Raw genomic sequence first — 22071 nt, forward strand, 5'->3', positions numbered from 1 at the left:
TGCGCATATGGACGTACCTGTACGTCCCATTTAAATTGCGGCATTCAGGGCGTGCACCGTCCGCAAGCTCCGTGAGTGTGGCCGCAGGTCCCGTGGACTCTATGTCCGCCAGGTGCCCACGATCGTGTCACGGAGCTGCATAACGGGGAAATGTAAACACGGCATTTCCCTGTTCAGCCTAGTGACAGGACAGTGATCTACTGCTCCCTGTCATCAGGAGCAGTGATTACTGTTGTGTCCCTTGTAGCATAGCCCACCCCCACAGTTAGAATCATTACCTAGGACACACTTAAAGGGGTTGTAAAGGTTAGTTTTCTAAATGGATTCCTTTTAAGCTAGTGCATTGTTGGTTCACTTACATTTTCCTTCACTTTCCCTTCTAAAAAATGTTTTCTTTGTTTGAATTTCTCACTTCCTGTTCCTCCTCAGTAAGCTGTTCTGGCTGACTAACCCCCAGCACGGCTCGGATGATGGGGGCAAGCTTACTGAGGAGTAACAGGAAGTGAGAAATTCAGACAAAGGGGGGGGAAAAAAACATTTAGAAGGGAAATGGAAGGAAAAGGTAAGTGAACCAACAATGCACTAGCTTAAAGGAACCTATTTAGAAAATAAAAAACAAACCTTTACAACCCCTTTTAACCTCTTACTCGCCCCCTAGTGTTAACCCCTTCCCTGCCAGTGTCATTTACACAGTAATCAGTGCATTTTTATAGCTGTATAAATGACAATGGTCCGAAAATAGCGTCAAAAGTTTCCGATGTGTCCGTCATAATGTTGCAGATTGCTGCCATTACTACAAAAAAAAAAAATTAATAAAAGAAAATGCCATAAATCTTTCCCCTTTTTTGTAGACGCTATAAATTTGTGCAAACAATATCAAACTTATTGCGTTTTTTTTTTATTATATATACCAAAAATATGTAGAAGAATACGTATCGGCCTAAACTGAGGGGAATTTATATATATATATATATATATATATATATATATATATATATATATATATATATATATATATATATATATATATATATATATATATATATATATATTTGTGGGGGATATTCATTATAGCAAACTAAAAAATATTGCCTTTTTTTTTTTTTTTTCAAAATTTTCACTATAGTGCAAAAAATAAAAAGAACGCAGTTTTGTTTGGGTGCAGCGTAGCACAACCCGCGCAATTGTCAGTTAAAGCGACACAGTGCCGAATCGCAAAAAGTGCCGTGGTCAGGAAGGGGGTAAGTTCTTCGGGGACTGAAGTGGTTGGGGTAAAAAAACAGGGAAATGTGGCCTTGTAGAACGGCATCTCGTTGCACCTACTGAGATCGGAGCCCGCTGCATGTTCTATGTGCGTTGCTCACCTCGCCAAATAGGCAGCAGCTCAAATATGTCTCAGTGGGTACTTTAACCCCCTAAGGAAAGTGCTTGGGTAGGAGTAAGTACTTGAAGGTCTTTACTAACTTGGCCTGGTAGCTTAAAGAAATATAAAGTGACTCAATCGGCAGCATTGTGGCACTCTCTGCATTAATGCTGGGAGTTTTTGTAGGTTCTCTTTTGTTTGAACAGGCCTACTTTGGATGCCCTTTCTATGCTCCACAACTGTAATAATGGCTCAATTGCCTTTCACCCAAGTGAGCCCTCCATTGTGTCTGACTGTGGCTGTGGTAGGAATATTAATGTGGAAGGTCTTCTGAGGCAAAGGTTTTCATGCTTACAGATACTCTATCATTTTGCTGAAAAAATATGTAGGTGCTATATAAATGAGAAACATTAATGATTCATTACATGGGAAAAACTTTTTTTCCAGCACAAATACAACAAGTTTAGGTTGTAAATATTGATCACCAGCCAGATGGAAACACGGTGTTCCCTAGATGAATGAGGGGAACCTAGTTTCCCATTCAGCATATTTTACTCCTTCACAAATGATGCCTTGCATTACAAACTTGTATTATATGGCCAAAAGTTTGTGTACTTCTGGCCATCACGTCTGTATGGGCTTTTGGTGGATATCCATTCTAAAACCACAGACCTAGATATGCAAATGGAAGAAACTTCATGTTGTATAACAACCTCCATTATTTTGGATTGTGTCTAGGAATTTGTGGCCATTCAGCCAAAAAAGCATTTGTGAGGACAGATACTAAGGGATGAGAAGAGCTGGCTCGTAATCTGTGTTACACTTTATCTCAAAGGTGTACAGTAGGGTTATTGTTGGGGCTTTGTGAAGGCCATTCGAGTTCCTCCAGACCAAACTCCACAAGCCATGTCTTTATGGAGCTGACTTGGCACAGGAGCACAGTCATGCTGGAACAGAAAAGAGCCTTCACCAATGCTGGTGAGTGGTGACCATATATTGGAAGAGCACAGTGGTTTAAAATGTCTGTGGGGTTCCTTTTCATACAGGCTGCAGAAGGCTTGCAGTGGATAGATTTGTGATCCTTGGCCAGTTATGGGATCGTGGGCCCCGCTATTGGGCTGTGGAATCGTGGGCCCCGCTATTGGGCTGTGGGATCGTGGGCCCCGCTATTGGGCTGTGGGATCGTGGGCCCCGCTATTGGGCTGTGGGATCGTGGGCCCCGCTATTGGGCTGTGGGATCATGGGCCCCGCTATTGGGCTGTGGGATCCGCTATTGGGCTGTTGGATCGTGGGCCCCGCTATTGGGCTGTGGGATCGTGGGCCCCGCTATTGGGCTGTGGGATCGTGGGCCCCGCTATTGGGCTGTGGAATCGTGGGCCCCGCTATTGGGCTGTGGGATCGTGGGCCCCGCTATTGGGCTGTGGGATCGTGGGCCCCGCTATTGGGCTGTGGGATCGTGGGCCCCGCTATTGGGCTGTGGGATCGTGGGCCCCGCTATTGAGCTGTGGGATCCTGGGCCCCGCTATTGGGCTGTGGGACCCTGGGCCCCGCTAATGGGCTGTGGGATCCTGGGCCCCGCTATTGGGCTGTGGGATCCTGGGCCCCGCTATTGGGCTGTGGGATCCTGGGCCCCGCTATTGGGCTGTGGGATCCTGGGCCCCGCTATTGGGCTGTGGGATCCTGGGCCCCGCTGTTGGGCTGTGGGATCCTGGGCCCCGCTATTGGGCTGTGGGATCCTGGGCCCCGCTATTAAGCTGTGGGATCCTGGGCCCCTCTATTAAGCTGTGGGATCCTGGGCCCCTCTATTAAGCTGTGGGATCCTGGGCCCCTCTATTGGGCTGTGGGATCCTGGGCCCCGCTATTGGGCTGTGGGATCCTGGGCCCCGCTGTTGGGCTGTGGGATCCTGGGCCCCGCTATTGGGCTGTGGGATCCTGGGCCCCGCTATTAAGCTGTGGGATCCTGGGCCCCTCTATTAAGCTGTGGGATCCTGGGCCCCTCTATTAAGCTGTGGGATCGTGGGCCCCGCTATTGGGCTGTGGGATCCTGGGCCCCCGCTATTGGGCTGTGGGATCCTGGGCACACTTTTATTTTTTTATTTTTTTTAAACTGAAGAACACGCATCTGTGTGTACAGGTACATTGTAAACAGTGGGCTGCATTTTAAATCCAGTAAGGTGCAGGAGGCCAAACAACTTGTACTCAAAGATACTCCAAGGTCCCAACAAACATTGTAAAGTTGGGTTTCAGTAAGTTTCTCATGGCTTAGAAACACTTGCTGTGTGTTTTTACATTAGAGATCTGGCAGGCAAGATTCTGGTGTAAAAGTAATAGAAAAAGAAGCAAAGATTTCAATGCATCTGTTGTAAGCTTTCAGGGCCCAATCACATCTATTTGATGCATGTACTATTTTTGGCAGCTCAACGCAGTTCTGTCAGCAGATACTTTGGGGTGCTATTGAATGGCTGGGTATAATCACACTTCATGTACACTGCTGTAACATGCATGTCCCTGCAAATAGATGTGTAAAGGGGCCCTGAAGATGAATTTCTCCACAATGCTGAATGGCTACAGAGATGAATGATGGTGTGTGTGTTTTTTTTTTTTTTTTTTAAAGGGCTTGTTCTGAATGTGTAAATTATTTTCTGTATAGTGTGGTCACAGGTTTACTTTAGTGTCCTAATGGAGTTTTTAGTTATCCACTGTACTGTCTGGTTAAACATGGTACTACATTCTAGCATTATTTAGTTCACCGCTTCCCGTAGTGCTTACAGTGGATCTTCTGTGGATCGTAGACATGGATTCATTTAACTGTAGCCTACATGAGAGCCAAGAGGACAGTCTGAGCCGTCGGGCAGCTTATGTAGCTCTGTGAACTGTATGATTCAAGTAAATTGAAATTGACAAAGCAAAATGATTTGTATGTTTATCAAGTTCATGGAGAGTACATTGTATTGTTTTGGCATCCATAAACACACGCAAGCATATCATGTCACCGTAGGTAAAGAGATCGAACGTAAAAGGAAGTTTATTTGTAAATAATTGTATTCCTCGTTGTGATTCAGTATTCCCTAAATACTTTGTTTTCTTTTTTACAGTGTTGCGGTTTGCTGCTGGACTCTCCCCTCCATTCGCAGGATATGAGACTTGAAAGAAAACGATGCATACAGGTAGGTCCATGCACTTTCTAGAGCTAGCTACATATTAATGGATGAATCTGCTGTCACATATTGGATTCCATTTCCAGTTGTGCTTTGCTCAAGTTAAACCTTGTAGGGTTCTGATCTTTTGGAAACAAACATTCAGACCCCTCAAGCAATTCACCAAAACGTGCAAATGCAGTTACCCAACATGTATTCCATTACATGTCAGGTAAGCTGTATCACGTTGTGCCTGTTTGTTGCTGGTTGTCTCTGTTTTTACCAGCCCAGATAAATAAAAAGCCAATCTATTTTTTTTTTATGTTGGTCTGCTATGGTCAGGCTAATAAAATTGTTCAAACTCCATAAATGGTAAAACTGTGATCCTGTCAAACTGTTTGTCTATTTTTTGACCTCCTCAAAAAAGGTTTGTTCCTTAGTATACTATATTAGATATATTTTTTAACCAGCTGTTGTCAGTTGTTTTCTACATATGCCTAGATTTTTTTTTTTTTATTAGGCATCATTCACGCGGTCGTAAAAATGTTACTGATGTTGTGCTTTTAGGAGAAAAGTTCCAGCATAATAATAAAAAAGAAACTTGCATATAGATGCATTTTTAAATGTGTAAAGAAAAAGATGTGTATGTGTACATAATGATGATTTATTTTCCCCTTTTTGTATATGCATTTTTATTTTTATTTTTTATGCCCATGTGAATAAAGCATTGTGTGTCTTTCCCTGCTGCCACTACACCCTTCGCAATTGCTGGCATGTCCCGGCTGTCATTTTGACAACAGGGATTTTCTGTGTAAATACAGCAGCTCTTGAGAGAGCGAAAAAAAAAAAATTTGACCTGGTTGCATCTTTGACACAACTTGAAGCAATGCCTGTGTAATATTGAGGTCTATGGACCCCAAGTCGCATCAGGGTTGGACCAAATAGTGCAAGAACTATTTTGTAGTTGCACAGATATGAACAGTAATCATTGGAAATAATGGGGTACGACTTGTCATGCGACTCTGCAGTCCCAAGTAGCAGGACAAGTCGCACAAGTGTGAAAGGGGCCTTAGAAATAGGGATGCACCGATACCATTTTTTTTACATAGAGTACCGATCTCCTTTTTTTTTTTTTTTTTTTTTTTTAGTACTGGCCCATACCTACCGCACTTTGGCTGTCAGCAATGGCAAAAAGCATTAAAGTTATTTACAGATGATATAGATTTTTATTTTTGCGCCTTTTCAATTAAGTGTTAAACAGAGGAACATTTGTTCATCCCTTTTGATCTGCAGATGAAGAAACGGAAAGATACAAAAAATAAACTGTTTCTTTTTAATTTAGTGTTTCAGTGACTGAGCAATGTTGTTAATAAACATTGCCAGCTGCCTTTTTTTTTTTTTTGACAGCTCCAATTAGCTAGCTTCTTTTAACACTTCAGCTGTCAACAGGGGAGGGAGACCCACTGACGGCTCAAAGAACCGAGCCTGAAAATATCGGTTCCAGGTATTGGTGCATTTGCAATCCGTGCTAGAAAAATGCACTGATTACTGTAAAAATGACACTGGTAGTGAAGGGGTTAACCTGTAGGGGGCACTGAAGGGGTTAAGTGTGACCTAGGGAGTGCTTCTGTTAGGGGGCGTGGCTACGAGTGACACGCCACTGATCACTGTTCCTGATTACAGGGGGATAGACTATCAGTGACATGTCACTAAGAAGAACGGGGAGATGTGTTTACACTGACATCTCTTCGTTCTTCAGACTTGGAGTCCACGGGCACAGAGCTTGTGGTAGTTGCACGCGCGCCCGCACGGCGGCACCTTTAAAACGGCGGCACCTTTAAAATGACGTGTGTATGTGTATGTGTGTGTGTATATATATATATACACGTTACTCTGCCCAGCCATGCCATTCTGCCGACGTATATGTACAGGAGTCGGTCGGGAACCGGTTAAAGGAGGACTTTGCAAGCTGTGCTTAGGTTGCGCTATGCAAGGCGGCTTCAGAGTCAGGCGACTTTGAAGCAGCCTCAGTGTGAACCAGCACTTAGTGTTTGTTTTTATTTTCACTTTGTTACGCTAAAAAAAAAAAAAAGATCTTTTTTACTTGACCTTATGAGAACTTCTGATGAGTTGATTTTACTCGCAGGTATCGCTGCACTTTGGCTTCCATGTAATTTTCAGAAGGACACAGTGCAGCCTGTGCAAAGTATAGAAAATGGATCTTGAACAAGACCTTCTCTTTTGTGTTGATGGTTTAGCTCTTTTTAATATGGAAGGGGCTGATGATTCATTGTTTTTTGAACATGTTGGGTTTTGTTGTTGATTATGACGTTTTGTAATTCAACAGTGAGGCTTTGTGTGTTTTTGCTTTTATAGCGTGCCTGTGCTTATATGAAGATGAACTGTATGTGTCATAGTGTTTATTATTTTATTTTTATTGTTGTTTTTTTTGCTTAATACTCTGGTTGGGTTGAAGTTCTAATGTGATATATTTCATTGTTAATTTTTGAGGCTTTGTACATTGTTTGCTTTCATAGCATGTCTAAGCTTATATTAAGGTGAACTGTATGCGTCATTGTTTTTTTTTTTTTTGGTTTATCTGGTATTCTAATTTGGTTGTGTAAAGGTCCTAATGTGGTACATTTTTATTGTCAGAAAAACCGCATAACATGTCTTTCTGTTATCTTAAAATATATCTAATACTAACCCCCCACCCTTCTTTTATTTTTTTCCTTTTTGCTATCTTTGGGTAATTTTGAGAGATTTCCCCATTATCTCATGTCTGAAATCTCTCTAAGGCCCCTTTCACACTACTGTGACTTCAAAGTCGTGCGATTTTGCTGCGATTTCAGGGAATGCCTGTGTAAGTGGCATCAAAATCGGACAAAAGTAGTCCAGGGACTACTTTTGAAGTCGTACTGATATGAATGGTTGTCATTGGAAGTCATGGGAAACGACTTGTCATGCTACTTTGCCATCACAAAGCCTAAGGCCCCTTTCACACTACCACTGCTTCAAAGTCGCATGTTTTTGCCACCATTTTTCATGCGATTTCAGGGAGACTTGAGGTCTATGAACCTGAACGGGCATCTAAATCGGACCAAAGTAGTGCAGGGACTGCTTTGAAGTCGTACTAATATGAATGGTTGTCATTGGAAATCATAACTTGCAGTCCCAAGTCGTAGAACAAGTTGTACAAGTGTGAAAGGGGCCTAAGTGAGGCACATCCCCTGTCACTAAAACATTGGAGAATTTCCTTTCCATTCTTCTTCTGGTGACAACTCAAAAGTTAGGATTTTCCCATCACTTTCAATCCTGGTAATGAGATCCTTAGAAATAATAGTGAATTTACCTAGCAGGGACACAGACAGTCTTCAGCACCATAAGCACTTCCCTAAAGCCTCGTACACACGACCGAACATGTCCGCTGAAACTGGTCCGCGGACATGTCCGACCGTGTGTAGGGCCTAGCGGACATTTTTCCAGCCTAGCGGACAGGTTTCCAGCGGACAAAAGTTTCGTACACCTAACCATCGGACCAAAATCCCCCGCATGCGTCAAAGTGATTCGTCGCATGCGTGGAAGCATTGAACTTCCTGGTTCGCGCACGTCGCCGCCACGTCACCGCGTTTTTCTGTCTGCGGGGAATTTGGTCTGATGGTGTGTACACACATCAGACCAAAACCTCCCAGCAGACATGTCCGATGAAAATGGTCCGTGGACCGTTTTCATCGGACATGTCTGGTCGTGTGTACAAGGCCTAAGGCCTCGTGCACTGGACGCTTTAACAGGGTGTGTGTGTGTGTGTGTGTGTGTGTGTTTTATATTTTTATTTATTTTTTCTTCTGCCTCTAGAAAAAAATCTACAGCCAATGCATCCTGGAGCAGCGGTGTTTTGGCAGAAAAAAATGCTTGACGTATGTAAACGTCTCTCAATGACCATTTAACGCTAGGCGAGCTCAGCGCTTAAGAGTTAATTTCAGTGGCACTTGGCTACAGACGCACTTACCTCACTCTCTTCATAGCTGTTTAAACACACTGCTCGATTACTTCTGCCTTACTTCCTGGACAAACTTTGGGTCATGACACAGGAAAGAGATGACATGCTGTTCTGATTAGCACACGTCCTGCATCATCTTCTCTCAGCTGGTCAACTCCTCCCTGTGTCATGACCTAAAGGCTTTCCAGGAAGTAAGGCAGAAGTAATCGAGCAGTGTGTTTAAACCGCTATGAAGAGAGTGCGGTAAGTGCGTCTGTAGCCAAGTGCCACTGAAATTAACTCTCAAGCGCTGAGCTCGCCTAGCGTTTAAATGGTCGTTGAGACACTCTTACACACGTCACGCATTTTTTTTCTGCCAAAACACCACTGCTCCAGGATACATTGGCTGTGAAATTTTTAACATAGCCGCCGAGTTTATGACTTGGCCCCTCCCCTCGGCGGCCACGTGTTTGGTTTTGATTGACAGCAGCGGGATCCACTGGCTGTGCTGCTATCAATCTACACGGGATTGCACCGACAGAAGTTTGGGGCTCAGGTAAGTAAAACGGGGGCTTGGGGGGGGGCCGGACAGTGCCAAGGTGTTTTTTCACCTTATTGCATAGGATGCATTAAAGCGGGGGTTCACCCAAAAAATCAATTTTTAACATTAGATTGAGGCTAATTGTGGGAAGCAGAATCGGGTGTTTTTTTTTTTAAATCAATGCTGTACTTACCGTTTTAGAGAGAGATGTTCTCCGCCGCTTCCGGGTATGGGCTGCGGGACTGGGCGTTCCTATTTGATTGACAGCCTTCCGACGGTCGCATACTGCGCGTCACAAGTTCCCGAAAGTAGCTGAACGTCGGTGCGCAGGCACCGTATAGAGCCGCACCGACGTTCGGCAACTCGTGACGCGCTGTATGCGACCGTCGGAAGGCTGTCAATCAAATAGGAACGCCCAGTCCCGAAGACCATACCCGGAAGCGGCGGAGAACATCTATCTCTAAAACATAAGTACTGCATTGATTTTAAAAAAAAAACCACTCGATTCTGCTTCCCGTAATTGGCCTCAATCTAATGCTAAAAATTGATTTTCGGGGTAAACTCACGCTTTAAGGTGAAAAAACACGAGGGTTTACAACCCCTTTTAGGCTCATTCACACGATACAAAAATTGGATGGAAAAATTTGTACGACAAGCTCTCTTGACGATTTCGCACTTTCGTCAGACAAAAGCTGGATATGCAGACTATAACATTTTTGTCGGATGTGAACTCAACGTCCTGTTTTTCGTACGGAAAAAATCATAGGAGCAGGACTACGCATGCTCAGATTGAAAGAATACATACAAAACTATTAAAGGGGTTGTAAAGGTAGAATATTTTTTTTCCCTAAATATCTTCTTTTACCTTAGTGCAGTCCTCCTTCACTTACCTCATCCTTCCATTTTGCTTTTAAATGTCCTTATTTCTTCTGAGAAATCCTCACTTCCTGTTCTTCTGTCTGTAACTCCACACAGTAATGCGAGTCTTTCTCCCTGGTGTGGAGTGTCGTGCTCGCCCCCTCCCTTGGACTACAGGAGAGTCAGGACGCCCACTAACACACAGCTCCTTTCTCTATCTGCAACATAGATGGCGTCCTGACTCTCCTGTAGTCCAAGGGAGGGGGCGAGCACGACACTCCACACCAGGGAGAAAGCCTCTCATTACTGTGTGGAGTTACAGACAGAAGAACAGGAAGTGAGGATTTCTCAGAAGAAATAAGGACATTTAAAAGCAAAATGGAAGGATGAGGTAAGTGAAGGAGGACTGCACTAAGGTAAAGGAAGCTATTTAGGAAAAAATAAATTACCTTTACAACCCCTTTAATAACATTACCTCACTTCTGATGTTGTATTCTGTCGTATGAAAATATTGGTATTGGGAGTAACCACTTCCCTTTCGACATAAAACGGACATTCGGACGTCCGAAAATCCTAAGCGTGTGTACGAGGCTTTAAACATGAATTCCAGGAGTTACAACGGGTTATGGGTGGGTCCTCGCTGTCCCTCAGTACAATGCAGGACTATTGGCCCTGCATTGTACTTGATGTCAGCATGCAACTTCTGGCCAGAGTGTCTTGTAACCTGTGCACAGATGGAGGGAGCCTGCAGGAGCGAGGGATAAGATTTTGTCTTTTTTTCTTGTACCTTTAGGCTTAATGAGCAATTGAGCGTTTAACTCTTGCATTGTGTTAGCCTTTTGCCAGACCGTGAAGGATCTGCTTTTTCCTTTTCAGAAAGTGACAAACGTCTCCCAATCATTATACATGTAGTCTGCTTATTATCAAAGAAGGTGAACTTTACCTTCTAGGCAACACAGGTTCTTATTATAGGGTCCGGTTTTGTAGGCTATTATTGCTTCTTGAGCTGAACAACTTTGTTTTTGCTGCAATGTTGCTGCAATGTTGAACAGGTTAACGTTTCTTGGCTGTGTGTACATTCTTAATCTGTTCATTTTTACACCCAACTGAAAATGTGTCTGTGGCAAGCTCCCTCCCACCCTCGCATCTGTCACACATGGAGCCTCGGCTTCAATTTTGACTGGCAAATTTGGATATGTGAGCACTGAAATCTGTTTCTTTTGTATGTCGGGTTGCTGTGAGGTTCTGCTCAAAAATGCAACTTACATTGAAATCCTTTGTTGATTGACAGCATTTAATTTAAAGGTGTTGTAAAGGAAAAAATGTTTTGCCCTAAATAGCTCTCTTTACATTAGTGCAGTATTCCTTCACTTGCCTCATCCTTTGATTTTGCTTTTAAATGTCCTTATTTCTTCTGAGAAATCCTCACTTCCTGTTCTTCTGTCTGTAACAGACTACAGTAATGCAAGGCTTTCTCCCTGGTGTGGAGAAAGCCTCTTGAGGGGGGAGGGGGCGAGCAGGCAAGTCAGGACACTCTCTACTTTGCAGATAGAGAAAGGATCTGTGTGTTAGTGGACGTCCTGACACTCCTGCTTGCCCCCTCCCCCCTCAAGAGGCTTTCTCCACACCAGGGAGAAAGCCTTGCATTACTGTGTGGAGTTACAGACAGAAGAACAGGAAGTGAGGATTTCTCAGAAGAAATAAGAACATTTAAAAGCAAAATAGAAGGATGAGGTAAGTGAAGGAGCACTGGACTAAGGTAAAGGAAGCTATTTAGGGAAACATTTTTTTCCTTTACAACACCTTTTAAAGCTGAACTCCAGTGAGGCATAAAATACACAAATGAATGCAGCTCAGTATTTATTAACACATCATTATAAGTATTAATTTTAAATGCAAGGGGTGTAAGTACCTGAATTCGGACTTGTATCAGCCCTTTGCAGCCCTTGGATAGCTGAGTTTAGACTGGGGAAAGATGCAGCAGCACAAAAAGCCAGTCAGCTGTGCTGAAATGCTAACAAAGGGCATGCTGATAGGAAGAGAGAGCAGGGTGATAGATCAGCTCATCAGTCTATTGCTTCTCCATCACTGTCCAGCCACAGACTGAGGGAGGGACAAGGCCTGTAAGTGTATCCAAAATATAGAAGACGAGAAGTGGGTCTCTTCCCTGCCATACAGGGTGTAAATATTAAGACTGGATGGACAGAAATTCAAATCCTTGGGCAGGTAAACACCTTTTTTATACTTTTTTCATGGGTGTGTTTAGCTGTTTGCCGGGTGTTCAGCTTTAGGAGTTTAAAGTGGGTGTCTATTGATCAGATTTTGCTTATCGGCTCTTGTATTGGCAACTGGTTACTCTTGTTGGGAAACTGAATCTATGTGCAGTCTGGACAAACCAGTATCTATAAGACCCAACCACCAGCTCCTGAGTCTGCACCATAATCCAAGTGTAAACTAAAGGAATCGTCTGATGACTGTGTTCAGGTTCAGATATCATTTTGTAAACTGCTGTTTGTATGGTGCCTCTGCTGAGATGATGATCAGCTGTCTCTGCAGCTAAAGGGGTAGTGCTTTGGGGGAGCTAAAATGAATTTCAAACATGGGGGGTTTTACCTTTCTGCAACCACTAGTAGGAACAAACCCTAAGGTGGACTGGAATGGCAGAGGGCCCATATGTCACTTCAGAACCTGTCAGTGCAGGTCTAAGGAAACGCATATTGCACAGCTATTGCAGAACATACGTGGTCTAGGGCCCCATTCACATCTTCGTGTAGCCGGAATGAGCATTCCCGCTACGCGATTTTGTTGAGCGATTTTCACACGATTTTGTGTCACATAGGGCCAGGCCAGTTTGTTAATTTGAACGGACTGCTCGATGCTCTTTGTTACCCAAAAAGAAGCTCATGTTCTTTTTCTTGGGACAATCTTCATGCGACTTTAAAAGGCACGGCTTGCTGTGACCATCGCAGTAGAATCGTGTAGTGTTTGGGGTGTCTTTAATACTGCTTTCAAACTGCTTTTCAGGCATTATGGCGGTAAAAAAATGCAGGAGTTCACCCGAATTTTTTTTTTTAACATTAGATTGAGGCTCATTTTGTGAAGGGGAATCGGGTAGTTTTTTTAAAATGGAAGCAGTACTTGCCGTTTTAGAGAGCGATCTTCTCCGCCGCTTCCGGGTATGGTCTTCGGGACTGGGTGTTCCTATTTGATTCACAGGCTTCCGAAGGTCGCATACATCGCGTCACGAGTAGCCGAAAGAAGCCGAACGTCGGTGCGGCTCTATACGGCACCTGCGCACCGACGTTCGGCTACTTTCGGAAAATCGTGACGCGATGTATGTGACCGTCTGAAGCCTGTCAATCAAATAGGAACGCCCAGTACCGCAGCCCATACCCGGAAGCGGCGGAGAAGATCGCTCTCTAAAACGTTAAGTACGGCTTCGATTTAAAAAAAACTACCCAATTCCCCTAGACAAAATGAGCCTCAATCTAATGTTAAAAATTAAGTTTTCGGGTGAACCTCCACTTTAAGTCTCCCCAGTGTGAGAGTCCGAGTGCTTTCACACCCGGGCGGTGCGCTTGCAGAACGGGAAAAAAAGTCTTGCAAGCAGCATCTTTGGGGCAGTGCGGGAGTGGTGTATACACTGTTCCCAAAACACCCTGGCCATTGAAATGAAGCGCCTCAATATGGGCACTATTGACTCTTTCTTTAAAAGCACCCCGCTAGCATCCGAATAGCGCTGCTATAACATTGGTAAAGCACCGCTAAAACTAGCAGCACTTTACCGATAACGCCCGCACCGCCCCAGGGTGTAAGAGCTCAGCTTGGCACCCAAGGGCATGTTACGCAGCGATCGCACATGACACTTGAAAACACTGGCAGAATCGCAGCGATTTTGTGGTCTATTCCAAATCGCGACATGTGAATGGAGCCAAATTCTCTGTTGGGTTGGCCTAGAATGGCTAACCTGAATGTTGTTTATAACGGGGGAGGGGGGTTAATCAAATGGCGTGCAACTCTACAGCAAATTGAGTTAATGAGCTCAAGTAAATGTGCAGGTTATCATTCACAGCATGCCTTAAAGTGAATCTTCACGGCATCTGAGCACCACAAACTAAAAACACCCCCATCCTTTCATCCATGTCTCCAAGCTTTATTTGGTTAACAATCCACTTGGAAAAACATCCTCCTAACATTTCTGGCTTCGGCCATCTTGAGTAAGGGCAAGTGATTAATGTAGTATTCACTTCTTGGAATCCATCTGCCCTTAGCGCAAGAATTCATGCAGGAAAGTGTGCTTAGCTAAGAAAACCCCCCCCCCTTCTGACGACTCCTGGGATGTATGACATTATTTGCCTAGGCAAGAAGTCGGGAAATAACTGAAGAAATTAAAAAGAAAAAAAAAAGTTTCCAACAAGTAACTATGATATTCTTTCCTGTCTATTTACTAATAGAAGCAGCGTGAGGATTACAAATTATCAATGTTGAGGTTCAACTTTAAATGTAACTGTTTTGTGAGACTGTTGAATTGATGGTTTTGGTTGCTCTTTAATGCCAAACTCCAACTTTATCTTTTTTAGTTTTTTACAGCTCAGGCTCATCTGCTGAATTTTCCTACTCTGATTTTACTGCACATTGGTGAAGATTTACTAAAACTGGAGCATTCGCAATCTGGTGCAGCTTTGCATGGTAGCCAATCGGCTTCTAACGCCAGTTTGTTCAATGAAGCTTTGGCAATAAAACCTTAAAGCTGATTGGTTTCTCTGCAGAACTACACCAGATTTTGCGTGCCCCAATATTCGTAAATATCCCCCATAGTGAGCTTCTCATAGTGTGTGTTAGAAACTGCAGTCAGAGCCTGGCTCATTTCTGACTGGAGGACATCCAGTATTATCAAACTCTGTCCTTAGTTCACCCCCTTAAAGCGGTTGTAACCCAGCGATTAATTTTTTTTTCACCTGCAAGGCAAAAGCTATGAGCTAGTATGCACCGCATATTAGCGCATTATGAAATACTTACCTCGGAACGAGGTGAAGAGAACTTACCTGGTCCACGCCGAGCGAGATATCATCTTGACTCGGCGTGCCCTACGGGTATCGCCGCTCCAGCGCTGTGATTGACTGGAGCGGCGATGACGTCACTCCCAGGCATGCGCGCGGGAGACTTCAGTTCGGCAAGGTCCGGCGGCTGCCGGTCCTTTAGCCGAGGATCCCCGCTGCGCATGCGCCTCTGCAATCAACGGCGCATTGCGGGGGCAATATCTCCTAAACCGCACAGGTTTAGGAGATATTCTTTATACCTACAGGTAAGCCTTATTATAGGCTTACCTGTAGGCAAAAGTCATAAAGTGGGGTTTACAACCACTTTAATTCCGTTCCTTCAATCATAGAGGCAGAGCATCACATATGGGTGTTATCGAGGGGGATCTTCACACGCAAACATTCTGCCTAGCAACACCCACTTCCCCAGACTGACCCCCATCAAAGCATTTTCATATACTTTACCTGACCCTTTCCAAGAGCCAGCCCACCGGGCTGTTGAGAAGAGTCCTGAGTCGGGGTGCTCTGAGGTTTCCAGAAAGCTGAAAACAACGTTTATAGGCCCCGATTTCAGCTTTTCCCTGGTAGCATTTTCAAAATGCTGTTTTATTAAATATCGTCCCCCTTGATACATTTCCAACTTGCTTTTAGTTTTCTTAGTCACTTGAGAAAAGTAAAACGAGACTTTCTTGGAATTGTTAGACAGATGAAGAGTTATCCTTTGACAATGAATGTAACATCATTCAAGTGAATGGCCTGTTGTGGTGTTTAGTTATTGCTGTGTCAATATTGGCTCATTATAAGAACAAGAACAACTGCTGTAGAGCTAGTTTTCCAGAGCATAATGTTACAACTTACTGTATCTAGGTCAGTAGGTACAGCCCGACCAAAGCATCGTTTTCAGAGGACAACGGGTCATATTTATGTGGAATGACACACAAATATGTAAAAAGACTCCTGGGAATGGAAAGAATTTTGTGACTCAAAGGAGTGAGCTTATCAAATGGACAATCGTAGCAAATAAAATGTAATAGTAAGTGCAGGTGATAAGTGTTCTATTATTACTCTTCTACGGATTGCATAAATACAAGTAGGTACCTCTTTAAAGTGGTTGTAAACCTCGGTCCTGTACTAGTACCTATAGGTAAGCCTTATTATAGGCTTACCTATAGGTACTGTAAATATCTCCTAAACGTGCATCATTTAGATGATAGTGACTATATATGCAGCGGATGACGTCATTGGCGCATGCGATGAGAAGGAACTAGTTCTCTACTGGGACCTTTTTGGTTTTGTGTTTTTGATGCAGCAATCGCAGCACTCTCAGCACTTCCTTGTACTAAAAGCACCAGCACTCTTTTTATTATTCTCCCCTACACTAAACTTTAGAGGGGAAACTTCTTATCATTAGTAACTAATACAACATTGCTTTATATTTAATTAATTATTTGTATTGCACAGCATATTCTCCTCAGCTCTTGAGAGAATACATCGAACCATTTACATCAGTCTGTTCCCAAAAGGAGCTTGTAGTCCCAGAGTCCCTACAACAGTCCTGCACCATTGAACCACTTTGGATGGAAGCCAATTAGGAAGGTGTTTTTGGATGCTCAGAAGAAGCTTTCATAGAGTTGGGTACATACTTCATACAAGTTATCTTTTTCAGAGGAATAGAATCCAGGAACCCAGAACAGCAGGGCAAAAGTACTGATCACTTTAGCGACCACTCTGTTGCAGTCTCTGTAAGCCACACAGTGAATATTTACATGGTTTGGAGCATTTCAGGCCATTCATTACAAATTCATCCATGTGTCCACATTCCTGCCATTCTATCATACCGGCCAGGCAAAATAAAGAATCGGTTACTAGCATAAAGAGTCTATATCTGCTGTGACTGTTGCTGTAATATGTTCAGTGCTTGACCTTCGAGCCCTCTGTGTTGACATGTATTTTGACATAGAGCTCTACCTTTTATAATGAAGAGAGCTGAATAGTGCAGGAATGGCGATCACCTGCCTGGTAGACTAGGACTATTTTTTTTTTTTTTTTAAGATTTCAAAATGATAAGACTATTGGTGCTGGAAAACTATATGAACTAGTATTCAGTGGTTCAGAAAAGTTCTATTCAACTTTTCAGTTGAATTTTAAAGTTACTGTTGGGCTAGGACTCGGGCAAGGGCAAACTCAGCCCTCCAGCTGTTTTGAAACTACAAGTCCCAGGAGACATTGCAAGACCCTGACAATCACAGGCATGACTCCTAGAGGCAGAGGCACGATGGGATTTGCAGTTTCACCACAGCTGGAGGGCCGAGATTGCCTACCCCAGGGCTAGGTTCACATTGCTGCGATACAACTTTGATTTGATTTTCAGTGTGATTTATATAATGCAACTTTAATGAGGTTTGCATATTCTCTGGGCCAAAATTGCACTGGAATCACACCAGTAGTATAGGAACCTTTTTCCAAAATTGCTCTATGCTGAGTTGCATTGATGTGAACGAACGCCAAAACAATGTGATTTCCATTGTTTTGTGATTCTGTGTGACTCAAGTGACATTGGAAATTGCACTAGAGTGAATGGAGCCTTAAGCTGGCTATACATATTTTAATTTCCTTTAGATTTACCTTCCAGTATAGTACAAGGTCCTATAGTAAACTGATGGTTTTCATATTGAAAGTGTTCAGGTTTGACCTCATATTATATGGTTTTGATAAATCTAAAGGAAAATTCTATAATTCTATAATGCCTTAGGCCTGGGCACGTGTAGACAATTACAATTAAGTCACTATGTAGGGAACGATTAACCGCAAGAGCAACTATTTGCTAATAACACAATAGTCCAAACTAGTGTTGCACCGATACTGGTTCTGTTGCCAATATTAAAGGGTCACTAAAGGAAATTTTTTTTTTGGCTGAAATGACTGTTTACAGACATAAAAGTTAACTGATTCCTTTTAAAAATGATTAAAAATTGAATTTAATCTATCATATAATGTGCCTCTAGTTTCACTTTCAGTTTTAAAAGGTACATACATGAAGTCCAGGGTGAGAGGTGAGTGGAGAAGACTCGCAGAACAAAAACAACAAATCCAGGGCAGTGTTTTGTTTTTAAAATGAATCTGATTGGTTCTGAGGAGTTTTAGACGCACAGTAGTGACAGCTTAGACCACCGTGAAAATCTCCCAGTACGATGGTTATAAGGAAACAGGCAACCAAGAAGTGTGGAGATCACAGCAGAATTACAGCTACTTCAAAGCAAAAACGAACAATGAGGACATGAAACCAGTACTGCAGTAAGGTAAAGGAAGCTATTTAGCTAAAAAAAAAATTCCTTTAGTGACCCTTTAAGCATTTACATGAGTATCGCTACGCCTGAAAATACTTTGATACTTGTAACCAATACTTTCAGGCCGCCGTGTCCTTAACCGATGACTCATTCAGCTGTCAGTGGGGTTTCCCTGTTGACAGCTGAAGTGTAAACGAAGTTGCTGCAATTGGAGTTGTCAAAAAAAAAAAAGCAGCCAATGTTGCTCAACCACTGAAACAGTAAAGTAGAAAGACGCATTGTTTCTTTTTGTATCTTTCTGTTTCTTCATCTACAGATCAAAGAGATGAACTTGGATCTTCAAATTAAAGGGGTTGTAAAGGTAAAAAATGTTTTCCCTAAATAGCTTCCTTTACCTTAGTGCAGTCCTCCTTCACTTACCTCATCCTTCCATTTTGCTTTTAAATGTCCTTATTTCTTCTGAGAAATCCTCACTTCCTGTTCTTCTGTCTGTAACTCCACACAGTAATGCAAGGCTTTCTCCCTGGTGTGGAGAAAGCCTCTTGAGGTGGCGAGCAGGAGGGTCAGGACACTTTCTACTTTGCAGATAGAGAAAGGAGCTGTGTGCTAGTGGGCATCCTGACACTCCTGCTAGCCCCCTCCCCCCTCAAGAGGCTTTCTCCACACCAGGGAGAAAACCTTGCATTACTGTGTGGAGTTAGACAGAAGAACAGGAAGTGAGGATTTCTCAGAAGAAATAAGGACATTTAAAAACAAAATGGAAGGATGAGGTAAGTGAAGGAGGACTGCACTAAGGTAAAGGAAGCTATTTAGGGAATTTCTTTTTTTTACCTTTACAACCCCTTTCAGTCAGTTTAGGTAGAAATGTTAAAAGGCATTGCAGTGCTTCCAAATTCTTAACGCTGCTGCACATACCTTGACGCGTGTTGTAATGCGATTTTATGTGTCGCTCTGCAATGTAACCCCCCCAAATGCACACCAACGCAATGCTTTGATGTGAAGTTGACACATAGATGACAATAGTATGTATTTTGCTGGCCATTCACTATACGAAAAATCGGCCAAACGCAAACGATAGTGCTATCGTGTAATGACCGATATATCGTTCAGTGGACATAAAGGAATCCGTTTTTTTGTTAGTTTTTTTTACATATACCTAGTGCAAACAGTTCGGACGGGAAGCACATTAACCTTTCAATTTATCGTTCGTTCGGCAGAAAATTTGGACTCAAAAACTTTGCAACAATTTTTGATTTTGTGCCCAATAACTGGTCAAAAAACAAACGAACTGGCCAAATGAGAGAATTTCGGCAGATTTTTCATATAGTGTATGGCCAGCATTATACGGTAGTATCTATAATAGACCAACATACTAGGAATGAACGAGCCATAGAGCATTCATTCATTACATTTTTTTTTTTTTTGTGCAATGTTTACATAAGACTAGAAGTCTGCTCAGATGTTTTGGTTTCTCATTGTAGACCTCTAATAACTTGGCCAGTTTCTGAAGTTGAAGGGTTGCTAAAAATAAACAAACTAGCTAATCTTCTGAATGAGACGAGCAGAATAATTGCTCATTGTGTCCACCTTGCTTAAAGTTTACACTTGCTACAGCCAGTGTCCCCTACCACTCCATTTCCTACTCCTCCTATATACTTTCATACAGGGGGTCAAGTCCTGGGGGGAAAAAGTGTGGGAACTCCCACCCAAGATCCACTCCCCCACCAAAAAAGAAAAAATTATGCGCTTATATGCATATACATTTCACAGAAAATACAGTGCAACATTTATTGTAAAGTGCCAGTTTACAAAAACAAAATACGTTAACTTGTCAAACTAACAGAATAATCGCACACTCCTCGGGGTACTCGGTACTGGCATGGCTGGTCTCAGGGTGCTGGCCTGGCTGGTCTCGGTACTGGCCTGACTGGTCTCAGGGTGATGTACCCCCTCATGTCCACCTTTGGTCCCCTTTTCATGTCCATTTTTGGTACCCCCCTCATGTCCAACTGTGTTCACCTCTGTGTACCCCCCATGTCCATTCTTCTACTGATCACCAATGTAAGGAGCATTCTTCTCACTGATCACCAATGTAAGGAGCATTCTTCTCACTGATCACCAATGTAAGGAGCATTCTTCTCACTGATCACCAATGTAAGGAGCATTCTTCTCACTGATCACCAATGTAAGGAGCATTCTTCTCACTGATCACCAATGTAAGGGACATTCTTCCCACTGATCACCAATGTAAGGAACATTCTTCCCACTGATCACCAATGTAAGGGGCATTCTTCTCACTGATCACCAATGTAAGGTGTATTCTTCCCACTGACCACCAATGTAAGGGACATTCTTCCCACTGACCACCAATGTAAGGGACATTCTTCCCACTGATCACCAATGTAAGGGACATTCTTCCCACTGATCACCAATGTAAGGGACATTCTTCCCACTGATCACCAATGTAAGGGACATTCTTCCCACTGATCACCAATGTAAGGGACATTCTTCCCACTGATCACCAATGTAAGGAGCATTCTTCCCACTGATCACCAATGTAAGGAGCATTCTTCTCACTGACCACCAATGTAAGGGACATTCTTCCCACTGATCACCAATGTAAGGGACATTCTTTCCACTGATCACCAATGTAAGGAACATTCTTCTCACTGACCACCAATGTAAGGAACATTCGTCTCACTGACCACCTATATATGGAATAAACTCACTTATCCTAGGTTTATACTGACAGCAGTAATGAAAGCGTGCAAGTTCAGCTAAACTCGCACAATTTCCTACCCGCATGTCAGTGCGAATTTGGCAGCGATTTTTGTAGACATCTGTGTGGGTTGCTGCACAGATGTCTATGGAAATCGCACCCAGAAGTCGCCAAAAGTTGTTCAGAAACTACTTTTGGGAATCGATGCAGCGCCACAAATGGGGAATCACACCGATTCAGGTAGTGCCATTGCCATGCGATTTGACATGTCAAAGCGCATGGCAAATTGCTCTAATGTGAACCAGGGCTAAGTGCTATTCCCTATATAACACTGATATCTATACACCGAGTGGCAATCAGTGTACCAGATATTGGTGTGCACTAGTGAATAGCACCTGACTTGCCACCTGGTAAATAAGCACAGGGCAAGAAGGAAGGAAGTAACACTCAGCATGGCTCTTATAACAACACAGGTGAGACACAGTAACTGCCGTGCTTTCTTTATCACACTGACCTGCTGCTGCACACAAGGCAGGTCAGGGTGGGTGCCGTTCCAAGTTGGCTCCGCTCTGTGTGCAATTCACTGTGTGCAACATCATAAATACAGGCAGCATAATTACAGTAGTGTTCAGACAAGGTAAAGAGGTCATGGTATGAACAATGCATTGTTCATATCCTATCATTTCATTATGTTGATGTGTATATTTGTGCTATTTTTTATGTTGTGTTTCAGCCCTGGTGAAAGGGGTGGAGTGTAGCCCCTGAAACATGTTGGCATTTTTAGATGTTTGTTTGGTTTAAACCAAAATCAAATGGACTTGAATATTATGGTGTGGCAGTTCCGTTCTGGTTTTACCTATTCCATCATCTCCACAACTCTCGGCTTGAGGAGACTAAAGCCGCTCATAGATTATGCAATTTTCTTTCGAGTGGAAGAAAATAAAATTGCTCAGTTTTTCTCCATCAGCACAGTCCGTGTTCCCTGGTGGGGGAATCCCTTCCCCAGTCTTGTGTTCTGCTGGCTGGGAGCCTTCTCTGTCAGGCTGGTTGGTTGTACGGATGTTTATGAATCAACTTCAGCACAACCAGCCTGGCCATAGGTGGATGGAACCTCGGCTTGTCCCTGATGAGCTGGCCGAGATTTGATC

General features: G+C 43.2%; 1 protein-coding gene across 1 annotated transcript in view; it reads left to right on the plus strand.

Moving 5' to 3' along the window:
* Positions 1–22071, plus strand: part of DYRK1A (dual specificity tyrosine phosphorylation regulated kinase 1A) — a 134905-nt gene that overhangs the window by 37232 nt on the left and 75602 nt on the right. The window contains exon 2 of the mRNA XM_040338967.1: positions 4459–4530. Within this exon, the coding sequence (XP_040194901.1) occupies positions 4521–4530 (10 nt within the window). The 5' untranslated portion in view covers positions 4459–4520. The remainder of the gene's footprint in view (positions 1–4458; positions 4531–22071) is intronic.

The sequence above is a fragment of the Rana temporaria genome, chromosome 2, assembly GCF_905171775.1.
Source record: "Rana temporaria chromosome 2, aRanTem1.1, whole genome shotgun sequence".
Classification (NCBI taxonomy): Eukaryota; Metazoa; Chordata; class Amphibia; order Anura; family Ranidae; genus Rana; species Rana temporaria.